Raw genomic sequence first — 12,220 nt, 5'->3', positions numbered from 1 at the left:
CAGGATTTAGTTATATACTAAAAGAAAGAAAATACACAGTACAGTGCAGTATATGTGTCTCTTTAGGTTTAAATTGAATTTTAAAACATTTAGCTATCATATATATTTATATCGAGGCCTTTAGACAGTTACATGCATCTATATTGTTATCCTACACCATTGTTTTACATAGTATATATATATAATTCTTTGTTGTATTCAATAAAAGCTTATTTTCCATGTTCTTTAATCCATGTTGTTGTGCTATAAGACCAAACTTACCTTTCCGATTTAATTTATTAACTTGTCTTTTAAAATCAGCACTCGAAGACAACCAGGAGTGAGGCGACACTGACATAATGTGCTTTTTGGCCTTTAAAAGTAATTATTTTGGAAAATAACGTGCTATGCAAAGAAATTCTATCTAATCAAATGGAAAGTCATACTTGAAAAAAGGCTTTTTAAATAACACATTACCAAACACCTGTTATTATGATCTGAAGTTCAATTATAATTCACTCAAATTAGGTTCTCAGAAAGAAAATCAGAAACAAAGAGAGCAATTAAACCTAAGTGCTCACCTCAAGTCGATAATAGTGCGATCCCAAAGTCATATCAGAGAATATATTTATGGCATGTTTTATAAAAATGCATGTGCTGACACTTAGAAGACATAAATCAGCAACAAGAACCAGACTGTTTGACATCGTACCTTTGGATCCGGTTCAGTGATGTCTGAGCTGCTCGTGCAGTATGCGGGGCTGGATCGAGCCAGCGGCGGGCGGGTCACGTAGAACACTTCCCTCGACGAGCGGAGGTCTCGCTCTGCGTGACGCCTCATGTTCAGATTAGATGAGAGAGATTCTACAGCTGAGACTCCGGTCGTAGGCGATGGCAGGCGAGAGATGTCTATCGAACTGCAGGTACACAGATGTTACAAATTGAAGAAGTATGGTCCCAACCCTTTTTTGCTTGCGACCCCTTAATATGAGGCAATATCTCCTTGCAGCCCCTCATCGCTGCTTGCATGGAATTGCAGGATGTGTGCAGTTTAATCGAAGAGTGATTTTTTAAATCATTTTCAGAGGCTTGAAAGGATAAAGAAGTTTTTAACAAGAAAGAAACAACTAATCGGAAAAACATAAACAATTTTATTTTTTATCAGTATGTGTTTTTTTTCTCATTTTCCAAATATCTTACGATGCACTAGATTCATCTCGCCACGACGAAAATGCACTTATTAGTTGCAGCTTGTTTATGGTTTGAAGCTGTACATTTAAATTTGAAATAAAATGAAAAACTATTTGGTAAGTTTGGTAGTTAAGGATGAACAGGGATAGTTGCACAATGATACTTGTGGAAACCCAGCGAGGAGAAGCCATGACCTTCATCTGTCAGCCTAATACCTCTGAGGTTTGAGGTGTGTGATTCCCGACGTTTGATCCCTGTCCTCTCGCACGTGCCTGCAGTCGTTCTCATTCATTGACATGTTTACAGCTGCAGATTGTGCTTCCACGGACAACTGCTTGGTATACTAGTAAACAAAAAATAGTTGCAGTGGAGTCCTCTAATATTAACGCTGCTTTTCTCTTACTTAAAGAGTTCTTATTTAAACACTTGTGCTGTAATGAGAGCAACTATCTCTGGCAGAGTGCCGACATGAATTAAAACAGGAAAGAGGTTTGGGTAAGAGAGTCTGGGAACAGATGGTGCTGGCAATTACTGATTGATGAACTACTTACAAAGCTTGAAGAGGTACATTAGCATTATGGGCTCTTAGAAACATGCGTGTTTTTGAGCAACTGTATTCTCATTTATTGTGTATTCTTGGCCTGTTTATGTGCTCCTGTTAACTACACCCATTAGAGACTGTAGTTCCTCTGTTAATGTGCAGTAGGTGCATATTCACAATTATGGCCATTCACATTGTCATAATAAAGTCGCAGCAGGGATCAATGCTGTGTTCAAATGTAAAAGCCTTAGCATTACCCATCTTTGTCAAGAGAAACCATGAGAGGATACCTGTTCAAGTCACGCATCATAAGGCTTTGGAAGTCAGAGGACATGAGACGATTGAAAGACGGCCGCGAGAAGAGTCTGTCCTTCGGTCGGTCCGGCTGGTGATTTGCAGGCATGTGGAGCTGCGGGTTCCTTAGGGCAACGCTGATGTCATTCAGCAGCCGTGGCAGGGGTCCGAGTTTGAGAATAGCGTCCTACAGCGTGAAAAGGTTTTTCAAAATCAAGAAAATCCAAAATGCATTATCAGGCCAACCTTTCTTATACCATGAATAAGTCTGATTACCTCATGTACTGATGACCTACTTTAGTTCAAACTCATTGTCCTGCTAACACATGTTTTATAAATATTTAATTTTGGGATAAAGAGAGCTTAGTACTTAGTATCGGCAGATATCCTTATTTCAGGAATCTGAATGTATCAGGAGAGAGATTATTCAGCTTTTTGTGCAGCCCAGTAGAAAATAAAAATACTGCCCCAGGGATCGAAAACCTCTGCTTCATACAGTATGACTCACTTATTCATTCACAAAATTCAAATGTCATTCATAAAACGCAGAAAATAGCTTTAATAAAACACAGAATACAGCAATTTAAATAAGCTAAAAATGTTAAGACATTTTAACATTATGTTACGACTACAGTACAATCTCAATAAATCAACAGTGCACGCACTGCAGTTAAATATTAAAGTACTAATTCACAGTTTTAATGGAGTTCAAATAATATTCATCCTGTGTATGATAGATAGAAAACTGCAGAAACTAATTGTCCAACTCTCCTCGCTCTACATTCTTCAGTTAGAGAAAGAAATTATACTAAATGTTTCATTTAATGTTGCGGCGTGTTATTGCACCTACCTTGCTAAGCTGCCCCATGACTTCCCACAGTAAGCTGTGGAGCATGGACAATTCTCTGCCGAGGTCAATGTAGCCCTCAAACCCTCCAGCGTTTCCTCCGGCTTCCATGTTGGAAATCTCATAGAGAAATTGCTGCATGGAGCCCCACTCCATCTCCAGGAACTCGTTCATGAAATACAAGTACTCCTCCTTGGGTCCGAATCTGCAGAGGCAATAATGACAGGATACATGAAGACAGAGAGGAAGATGGAACCATAATGCACCAGTGCACCAGCAAATCCTCTCATTGGAGAAGCTGTTATCATGTTTATTTTTATACATAAAACCTCGGGTTAATCTAAATAAGTATTACATATTTGATCATTTGTATGCAATGTTCCTGAAATGTAGAGTATATTAATTTACCACCCAACTTTTGGTGTCTTAATTATACAATAGGTGCATATTTAAGCCAGTACACCTGTTTTAATATTCAAAGAAATGTCAGTGAAGAGTACAGGGTGAATGTAAAGACACATGTGACACAGCTGAAAGCCTTGGAGCTCACTGTGAGCGAGTAACAGTTTATACCCTCGCAGTCAAAACTGCAATGCTCTATATCCGTGATGTTACTCTGTGACATGCTTCCCACCTTGCACCTACCACAACGTCTAGAAATCTAAAAATGAACTGAATCAAATGAATGTCGGTGTAAGAGGACAGGCGGTGACGGAGACTCACTTGCTGAAGCTTGCCAGGTTCTGCATCACCTTGGCTATGAGCGTGAGTGTGCGGGATGTGCGCTCAGCGGGGTACTCCTGCATTAGGTTGAACAAGGAAGGGGACATGATGGCGGGGCACATGAAGCGGAGAAACAGGGAGGAGCTGATGAGGCTGTCGGCGAGATCCTCTCTTCCACGCTCAGCACATCTGGCTCTCCATGAGGCAAACACTTCCTTCAGCTCCCGGGGAAATATGCTGAAACAAGAAGATGATTTTATTACACCATTGTCAAGGACAACGGCAAGATCAAGTCCAGCAGCTTATCCAAAGCCCCCAGGGATTCAGCAAGGTCAGGAGACTAAAATATACAGAACATTACCATAGCTCAGGATGGAGAAGTGTTAATCAAACTATTGAAATCTGATTAAATCATGGGGGGAAAAACATCTAAATAGTAAACAATCCTGTTTAAATTGAGCTATTTCTGTTACATATCAAAGCTTGCATAAAGAAAGCTTTCATATTGTTGTTACTATGGAGACAAATGGGGGCCAAATGTTTTGTAAATTCAAAAAACTAAAATTGTAAATGTAAAACTGAAATTTTAAACTGAAAGTTAGATTTTAAACTAAAACCACACCATAAGTACAAGCTTTTCAATTTTATTGCTGGAATTATTTAATTGTTTTTGTTATTTTTTTATATATATATTTATAACTCTTACCCCCAGATTCAATAACTGTCAGATTGTATGTTTTCAGTTTGAAATCTGTAATTTTTCAGCAGACTTTTGTCTGGGATTGTGAATTACTGCATAACAAAGAATGTTGAATGTTGACGTTTTCAGTTTCTCTCGTTCGAGAAGATGGAATATTCCTTGAGAGGTTCATCTGCCAATTTCTACAAAAGATGGCAGCCTATCATCTCATGTGTAAAAACTCTCACCTCTCTGGACAACTAACTCTCAATGCATCCGTTCTTTAATGTAAGCACCTTGAGCATCCTTCTATTTCATTTTATTTAAAATGTATTTAAAAGGGGACCATGTTCAGTTTAAGATAATTCACATCTGTAGTACATTGGCAGATTGTATATTTACTTTGTGTGTGTGTGTGTGTTTTATTTAGTTTTTTGTATTTGTGTGTTTCTTCGCTCTCTCTTTCCGACAGTTTGGGTTCGGTGTGGGGTTAGAGAGAAGGTGTTGTTTTATTTCTTTGTTTTAACGCAGCAAAAAAAGGGGAAAAGCAATTTTACTTTGTATTTATCATTTGTATAATACCACATTCCCAAAAAAGAATGTTGAGATATTTTCTGAACTGTACTGCCTTTAGGAAAAGTGGGATAGGCAGGACTCTAAATTTTCTTAACACTATATAAGGTGATTGGTGAGGACCAAAATGGACGCCAGACAAAGAGTTGCCTTTTGCAGGTTTTACCCTACATGGCACAAATCAACAGATACAGAAATGATACACTTATACTATTTCTGAGGTATAAATGAGGGGAAACTAACCAGAGAGAGTTGATGATCTTGCAGAGTAACAGCTCACAACACATTCGAAGGTTGGCTTGATGGTCGGCGAGGACTGACGGCGGGACACGCATGGGATCCACCTCACAGTTCTCCTCAGACTCATATAAGGCTCGAATGAAGTCACCTGTAAGTTGTAGATGACGCAATCATGATGTTTCCCAAAATGCATCATTATACAAAAAGTTCAGCCCTTAAACTACTTAAAACGTGCAATGCCGAGCCACCTGCTCTGAAGAAGTAGGGGGCAGTATTTCACCTCTACTACTGGGTCTATATAATCTAAATCATCAAAAACTTCAATTAATAAAAATAAAAAACTATAGTATGTTATCCTATTTATATTTTAGTTGTAGTAGTTTGTCATATTTATCGTGTTCTAAGTTTTGGAGTATTATAGTGTATTCTTTATATTGTGTCTTCTACAGCTTTATCTCACTCTTCTAGTGTTGATGTATTTACAGTGTATTTCTTCACTCCTGTGTCCGTCAATCAGTTCATCAGAGCAGTCTGCTGAAACTCCGAGAGCCGGTCTAAATACCACTGCTATCTTATAATCTTCACGTGGAGCTTATCTGTGTGTTTACTGCGGCACCGGGGGCTGTACGCTCCACGACTGCACACATGCTGTACCTATAGTTACAGAGAGTAAAAGCCAAATGGCATTTTTCCTCTAGCAAAGTAACTAAATATGAAAATAATGTCACTAAGGTGCCGTGTAAGATGATTATAACAGGATATGAAAATGTTTAGATGAGTTCAAATGTGAAGTACCAATTTGTTAAACAATGGCTGTTTGGATTCAGTCAATACTTTAAAATGGGATAAAACATGAAAAATGGCGTCTTCCTTTGTATCAAGCACAGTATTGTGTGCATCAAGAAAAGTCTTAAACAGCTTATTCACTATTTTCCCTTCATTGTGTGAGAGAAGAAAAGAAGAATTGTGTATTTTATGTGGTGACATAAATGTTATTTCAGCTCAATTTGTTTATGTGGCATTTAGGTCTTCTTAAGACTTGTATCTCTACAACGCTGCCACCACAATAAATAAGAGTCATTTTGGAAAATGTCACAAACGTATCACAATTGTACAACAACAACATTAAACAATATCAATTGTTTTGCTAACTGACAGATGTTGGTGATGCTGGAATTTAGTCTGTCACACTTTGACCTTGACACTTTCCTTTCATCAGATTTCATTCACAGTGATGTGCAGTTGTATTCAGCCACAGCAGCCTCACCTATAGCATCCTTGAGGTATCTGTGACCTATCAGTTTGAGGTACTCTTCCACAGCCTTAGTAGCTAGCGTGTTCTCCCGAAAGATCAAGTGCTCACGGTCCATGAACCGATCCACCTCACACATGGCCATGTCAGACAGGAACTCCTGAGAAGAGATTGTATTTTCACTCCAGCAGAAAAGGAAAGCAAACATCATTTCATTTGTAAACTCCAATGCAAGGAATCTACATATCATATATAATACAGCGATGATTTATGAGGGAGAGAAACATGCATCAGGTTACATTTGACCCCTTTGTTCACCTTTGTCTTCCCTGTGCTTTGCAGGATGTGCACCAGAGCGAACGCCACCTCCTCTTTGCTTTTCACACTCAACAGTGGCTCCAGAACGGCACACAGTGTTCGGTAGTTGTTGGTGATGTACTCGGCAAACTCCTTGTACAGCTCCATCGGGAGGATGTTCATTGTCTGGTAGCGAGACTTGATACGTAGTGAGGCGTTGATCACTTTGGTACTTCCAACACCGCCGCTTTTGGCGAGGACACTGGACTGTATGACAGGGTACCACTGCTCCACAAACTGCCGGCCCGTGATGCTGGAGATGGGGATGCTGACAAGACCGAGATATGTGCTTTTCTCCTAAATTACCAAGCAAAAAAACATTTATTTTAATTGTATTCTTTATATTTGGAGCACAATAAAATGTTTTGTTGACTTTGATAGTCCGCCTACAAATAGTTCATAGAGTATTTGTAACATTTCAACAGCTTATTAGTTGAGAATCAAAACTTTAACTGTGTTGCTTTGTCTGTAGATGTTTAACAGAGATATTAAACAGATGATCTACTACTCACTGAACCTTTGCTATAAGTGAGTAGTACAAGATACTCTGTTAGACATCTGCAGACAAAGCAAAACTGTTGTTTTTTAGATCAATAGGCTACAAAAACGCTTTACCTTGCGTCTTTTTTTGTCAGTTTCCTTGTAGAGGTGCAATCGAAGGCTACGAATGGTAGGCAAATTGTTGAATTCAAAATGCTCGCCCCAGAAGACGGTGTCGGTCCGGGGTTTGCTGGTGGTGCGTGCGTACAGCATGTCGTCCAGACACAGCTCACAATAGTAGCGTTTCTTAGCCGGGAGGTCTCGAGCTTCAATGATCCACAACTTGAGCACATTGTCCACCCGTCTGCTGTTGTCCTGGAAGTGAAACGAGGAGTTCTGTGACTGCATTATAACAGTCTTTATTTACATCAGTTGGTAATGTTACAATCTGGATTTTGTGATGAAATAATCTATTGTATCTACCTTGTTAGGTTTTACAGCTCGCTGCAGATTTTCAATCCACTTGTCTCTCTCTGAAGCTGAACGGCAGGCGAAACATTTTGTCCCTGAATTGGTGGTCACCTGCAGACAAACATACATTTAGATTATATCCATTATTATTAGAAATGGCCGAGAAATGGCTTTATAGTGATACCTGATTTGATATTTTTACATTACTAAGAACATTTTTAAATGAAATTGATTGGTTAGCTAAAGAAATCTACAATTAGTTTCAAAAGATAAGTCCATTAGCAGGCAGGTAAAGCCAGGGAGAATGAAATTGTTATGCAACGCACCTCAAAGCAGTACTCTTGTCCTAAAATGCTCGAGTGGACAGGTTTGATTATGGCATCTTCATCCAAAACTAGGTCCAAAGCCTCCGCAGCACTGCTCGGAGAAAGTAGGGATTCATGGGAGTGGGATTCTTTGAAGCTCTGCATCAAGCGTGTCCTAGTGAGACAAGAATTCAGACTTGATTAGAAATGACATTATAATCATATTGCATTATATATTGTGGTCTTTAGATAAACATCCATCAGATCCAGGTTTTCATATAACAAATAAATGAGTCACTGCAGCTCAGAAATCCTCACTTCTGCAATTTCAGTACGATTTCTGAGATGTGATCCTTTTATAATGAGTTTATGGGAAAGCTAAGACTGCCAGTTTCAGATCAGTTCTGGTGTTGGCAGTTTGGTCTGTTGACTCGACTCATGTGAGTCATACTGCATGTTGCAGGAATTGGCCTACAGTGTCTCAGTTAGTGGCATTGTCTGGCAATTCTTTCATTGTAAATGTAATGTTGGTGTTGCCTACTGTGTACATGGGGATCAATGTAAACTGTTCAGTGGGGCTCGTCTGCAGAAATGCTGTAGTGCAGTTATAAAAAGACTCAGAGGATTAGACCTGATCAGTTGGGTAACCTTTAGAAGAGGGCAGCTCTATCAGGGAAAAGAAAAGTGGTGGTGGAAAAGGAAAAAGTTGAGCCAAGTTGAGCTGTGGCGAAGCAAGGTCAGTGGGTCAAATGTAAAAAGTAAGGAAAACACATTTGCTTTGAGAGTTGAAGATTGATATCCCTCATGACATCACGCTAGTGAGACAGATGTGAAGCTAGAGCTAGCAGGCGATAGCTTAGTTTAGCATAAAGGCTGGAAGCAGGGCGAGCTCATCAAAAAAAGTGTAACGTGTATTAAAAAAAAACCTCCCCTGCTTAATGGCTGTATGACAATGGTATCAATCTTCTCATCTAGCTCCCAGAGAATAAGCATATTCACCAAAATGTTGAATTATTCTTTTAACAATTTCTGAAACTATCTCTAAAGAAGAATGCACTGGAAATGCAGAGTGCATCTACACTGAGAAGCTGAGTCTAGCATGCTGCATTATTAACACAGGCTTTGAACATAAGTGAGAAATATGAGTGGAAAGGAAAAGCAGCGGCTTTGAAGAAACACCTGATAATTATGCAGCAAATGAGCAGTACTAATTTAAAGCCAGATTTAATGTCGGTCAGAGGTGCAGTGAATCGCCCATTATGATGAGCAATGCCACCGCAGAATGCAGTACATGAGAACGGCTTTGGTAAACCGATTTGGCAGAAGAGGTAGAGCAGCTGGGTTGGAAAGCTAGAGTGTGAAGTTGGACGCCGAGGGTTTATAGCAAAGTCAACTTAACACTACTGAGTGAATTAAGCGTGTGTGGGCAGAACTCAAAGCAGGCTGTGAAGGCAGCTGTCTGAGGCAGCGGTGGGAGCTGGTGGGAGCTGGTGGACGGCTGCGGTTAGAGGGGAAAGCACACGGTGTGACTGAGGCACAAAGTCCCTTTAACCCTAACGCCATTAACCCATCATCTCCTCCAGCGCTGCCTCCACAGAACACATTCCTAATAATACAATTAGTTTTAACATTTAAACTGGCCTTCTGCATTGCCGCTCATTCGCATATTCCTAAAACATATTTTTACATCCCCTGCTCAACAATACATTCCACTTCTCTGAGCATCCACACCAGCCCTGGAAATGTCTAGTATGCATCTCCCGCGGCGGGAGGAAAGCGTCCGGTCAGCGTTTCCCTCTCTACATCTTTACATTTCCCATGTGTGCGTCGTGACTGGATTGTGTGAGAACTGCATACAATGTTGGTCACTATGCAAGCCTGAACCCTCCGGGATGTGACCTCATGTCAGAATACAAAACCAAGAAGAAAAAAGCTGTCATGAGAGCCTCTAGAGCTGCAAGATGTTGCATCCTGAAGATAAAACTGAAATCGCATTGAATGTAATTCTAGCAATTCTACTTGAGTGGCCAACAATTGCAATTAAGATGTTTTACCAAAATTACAGTCATCACAGTTTTGTATAGTTTTCCCTTTTGTGCACTGATCAAAAGAGTAGCAGCTGCACAAACTGCAAATTAATTTAAATAGACATGGTTTTAACCTCAGTCAGATCTTTGTCAGGTAAAAATGGCTATATGATGACAGATGTAATTAACCATCCAAAGCATCCAGGACGCTGGAAGCTCTGGAAAAAAGCTCAAACCATCTGTGAATGTATCACTAAAGGCAATGCCCTTCATCTGCAAGGGCTTTGTTTATGTCAGTGGTTGATAAGAAGCCACAGCTCAAGGGAAGAGTGTCAGGTGGGCTCCTCAGAGCGCAACCAGCAGTGTGGGATTTATACACATTATACTTCAGCCACATAAAAACACACATAGTCCTTTAAAACAGAAGCTCAGCTTTTAGTTTTTTGAGGAGAGGATTTAAACACATCTTCATTCACAGTAATCTTTATATCTGGTTTCCGTGTTTGTAGCCCGGGTAGTATTGACCAATCAGGTTTGAGCGGGCATTGGTTGCATGCAGGTAAACAGTCCGTGTGGAGAGCAAAGGAGACGGAACGCATTGGCCGAAATGAAATCTCGGAACCCATCAGCTATTTTTCAGCCTTTTATTTGCTTTTTTATTTTATTTACTTTGAAAGCTGTTTATAGAGATGAACTGTAGACATCGTCTCTCAACCCCAACTCCATTCTCACGTCTCAAGTTGCTAATCGGACTGTAAACAATGACTCAACAATAACATTTAGAGGCTTAGTCATTGTCAGACCGATAGCCGATGGGTTCCAAGATTTACTTCACAATAACACAAACGCTAAGCATGCCATGTGAGTAACAATAAGTAAGTTAATTGGTTATAGAGGTATCTTGTCTTGAACTGAAGTGTCGCACTAGTGGACATTTTGATATAAGGCGCTGGATGAAAAGTCAACAACATTAACAATGGCACTGTTCCATTTAAGTAAGCCATATTAGCAGGGAACTCTTCGTCATTAATGATATTATTTAGATTTGTGCTTTTCCTGCTATGATAAGTAAAAAAAGGTCTGTTTTGAAAAGGGTTTAATATGTTGTGTAATTTCTGGATGACACAAACTCCAACCCCCATCTGACACTGATGATCTTTATACAGTAAAGGGAACTTACCTCTCTTGGTCAGCACTTCGAAACCGAGGCAAAATCATTTGTCTGAAGCTGCTGGTCCGGTCCAGTTTGGGTTGACTTTTGGCCCTCTTGATGGAGCCCTTCAGCCTTCGATTAAGAAAACTCTGAAGTTTCAACATGGGAAAACAAAGAATAATAATAAGTAAATAGTATAAATACTGCCACAACTGTTGTATTAAACTGCATAATGCAATAACAAATATCCATCATTTGTTAGCAGGCTTGGTTAGAACCTCTAGTATCACATGGGCTTTGCATCCATTGTGGGAATTTACAATATCAGACTGGGTCTTAAAAAAAACAATGTGCACATGTCTTCTTTGTGAGCAGAAAGCTTACATATGCATCAGGAGAGTGTGACCAACATTATTGTACTCACCGGCTGTCTGAAGGGCTGTGGGGTGGCATTGGGAGGGGTCTCCATGCTTGACTGTCTTACAGAGGCAAAACTTGCCCTGCGAGATTGGTCTATGAGAAAAGAAAGAAAAAAGATAAATAAATAAAAAAGACATTAGAGACACGAGATCATTATACTTAGTCAACAAATGCAGGTGTTCAACCTCAAAGCACAATTTCCTAAATGTCTTATTCTAATGAATATAAAATGTGTTTTTTTTCTCCCATCTGAATACAGACACAACATCCAAACACATTACGTATTATGAAAGATGATTTTTGGAGTAAACCAAAATGCTGCGAATATTATATGATGAACCTGGCAAACTGTCTGTGAGTCAGACTAATGACAGCCTAGTTAAGGCCATTTAAATGTATCATGTTGCTGGAGAGCTGTTGCTGAGTACATTTCCATCAGATTTTGCTCAGACAAAGTTCTTCTCACTCGTGTCATCTAACAATGTAATGTCAAATGTGTAACACTTACTTAGGCAGCCAATAGTACAAAAAAATGGATTAGAATGAGAAAACAAATGTATGAATCCAAGTACATTTCATACCAGATTTTGGTGAAGAAACAATAAATATATATAAGAAAAGTGTTTTCCTCTTCTTAGAATGCCAAGTAACAGTGTGTGTTAGCTGACAAAGTGCTCTGACACTCTAG

The 12,220-nt window shown here is 39.6% G+C and overlaps 1 protein-coding gene across 1 annotated transcript in view; it reads right to left on the bottom strand.

Moving 5' to 3' along the window:
• Positions 1-12,220, bottom strand: part of LOC115015542 (ras/Rap GTPase-activating protein SynGAP-like) — a 40,364-nt gene that overhangs the window by 15,502 nt on the left and 12,642 nt on the right. Inside the window, exons 4-15 of the mRNA XM_029442946.1 lie at positions 11,537-11,625; positions 11,140-11,261; positions 7,954-8,107; positions 7,640-7,738; positions 7,292-7,531; positions 6,638-6,973; positions 6,335-6,479; positions 5,071-5,215; positions 3,576-3,812; positions 2,856-3,057; positions 2,002-2,192; positions 692-896 (exon numbers count right to left, since the gene is read on the bottom strand). Of these exons, the coding sequence (XP_029298806.1) occupies positions 692-896; positions 2,002-2,192; positions 2,856-3,057; positions 3,576-3,812; positions 5,071-5,215; positions 6,335-6,479; positions 6,638-6,973; positions 7,292-7,531; positions 7,640-7,738; positions 7,954-8,107; positions 11,140-11,261; positions 11,537-11,625 (2,165 nt within the window). The remainder of the gene's footprint in view (positions 1-691; positions 897-2,001; positions 2,193-2,855; positions 3,058-3,575; positions 3,813-5,070; positions 5,216-6,334; positions 6,480-6,637; positions 6,974-7,291; positions 7,532-7,639; positions 7,739-7,953; positions 8,108-11,139; positions 11,262-11,536; positions 11,626-12,220) is intronic.

The sequence above is a fragment of the Cottoperca gobio genome, chromosome 11 (assembly GCF_900634415.1).
Source record: "Cottoperca gobio chromosome 11, fCotGob3.1, whole genome shotgun sequence".
Classification (NCBI taxonomy): Eukaryota; Metazoa; Chordata; class Actinopteri; order Perciformes; family Bovichtidae; genus Cottoperca; species Cottoperca gobio.
This window is presented reverse-complemented; position numbering and strand designations above follow the sequence as displayed.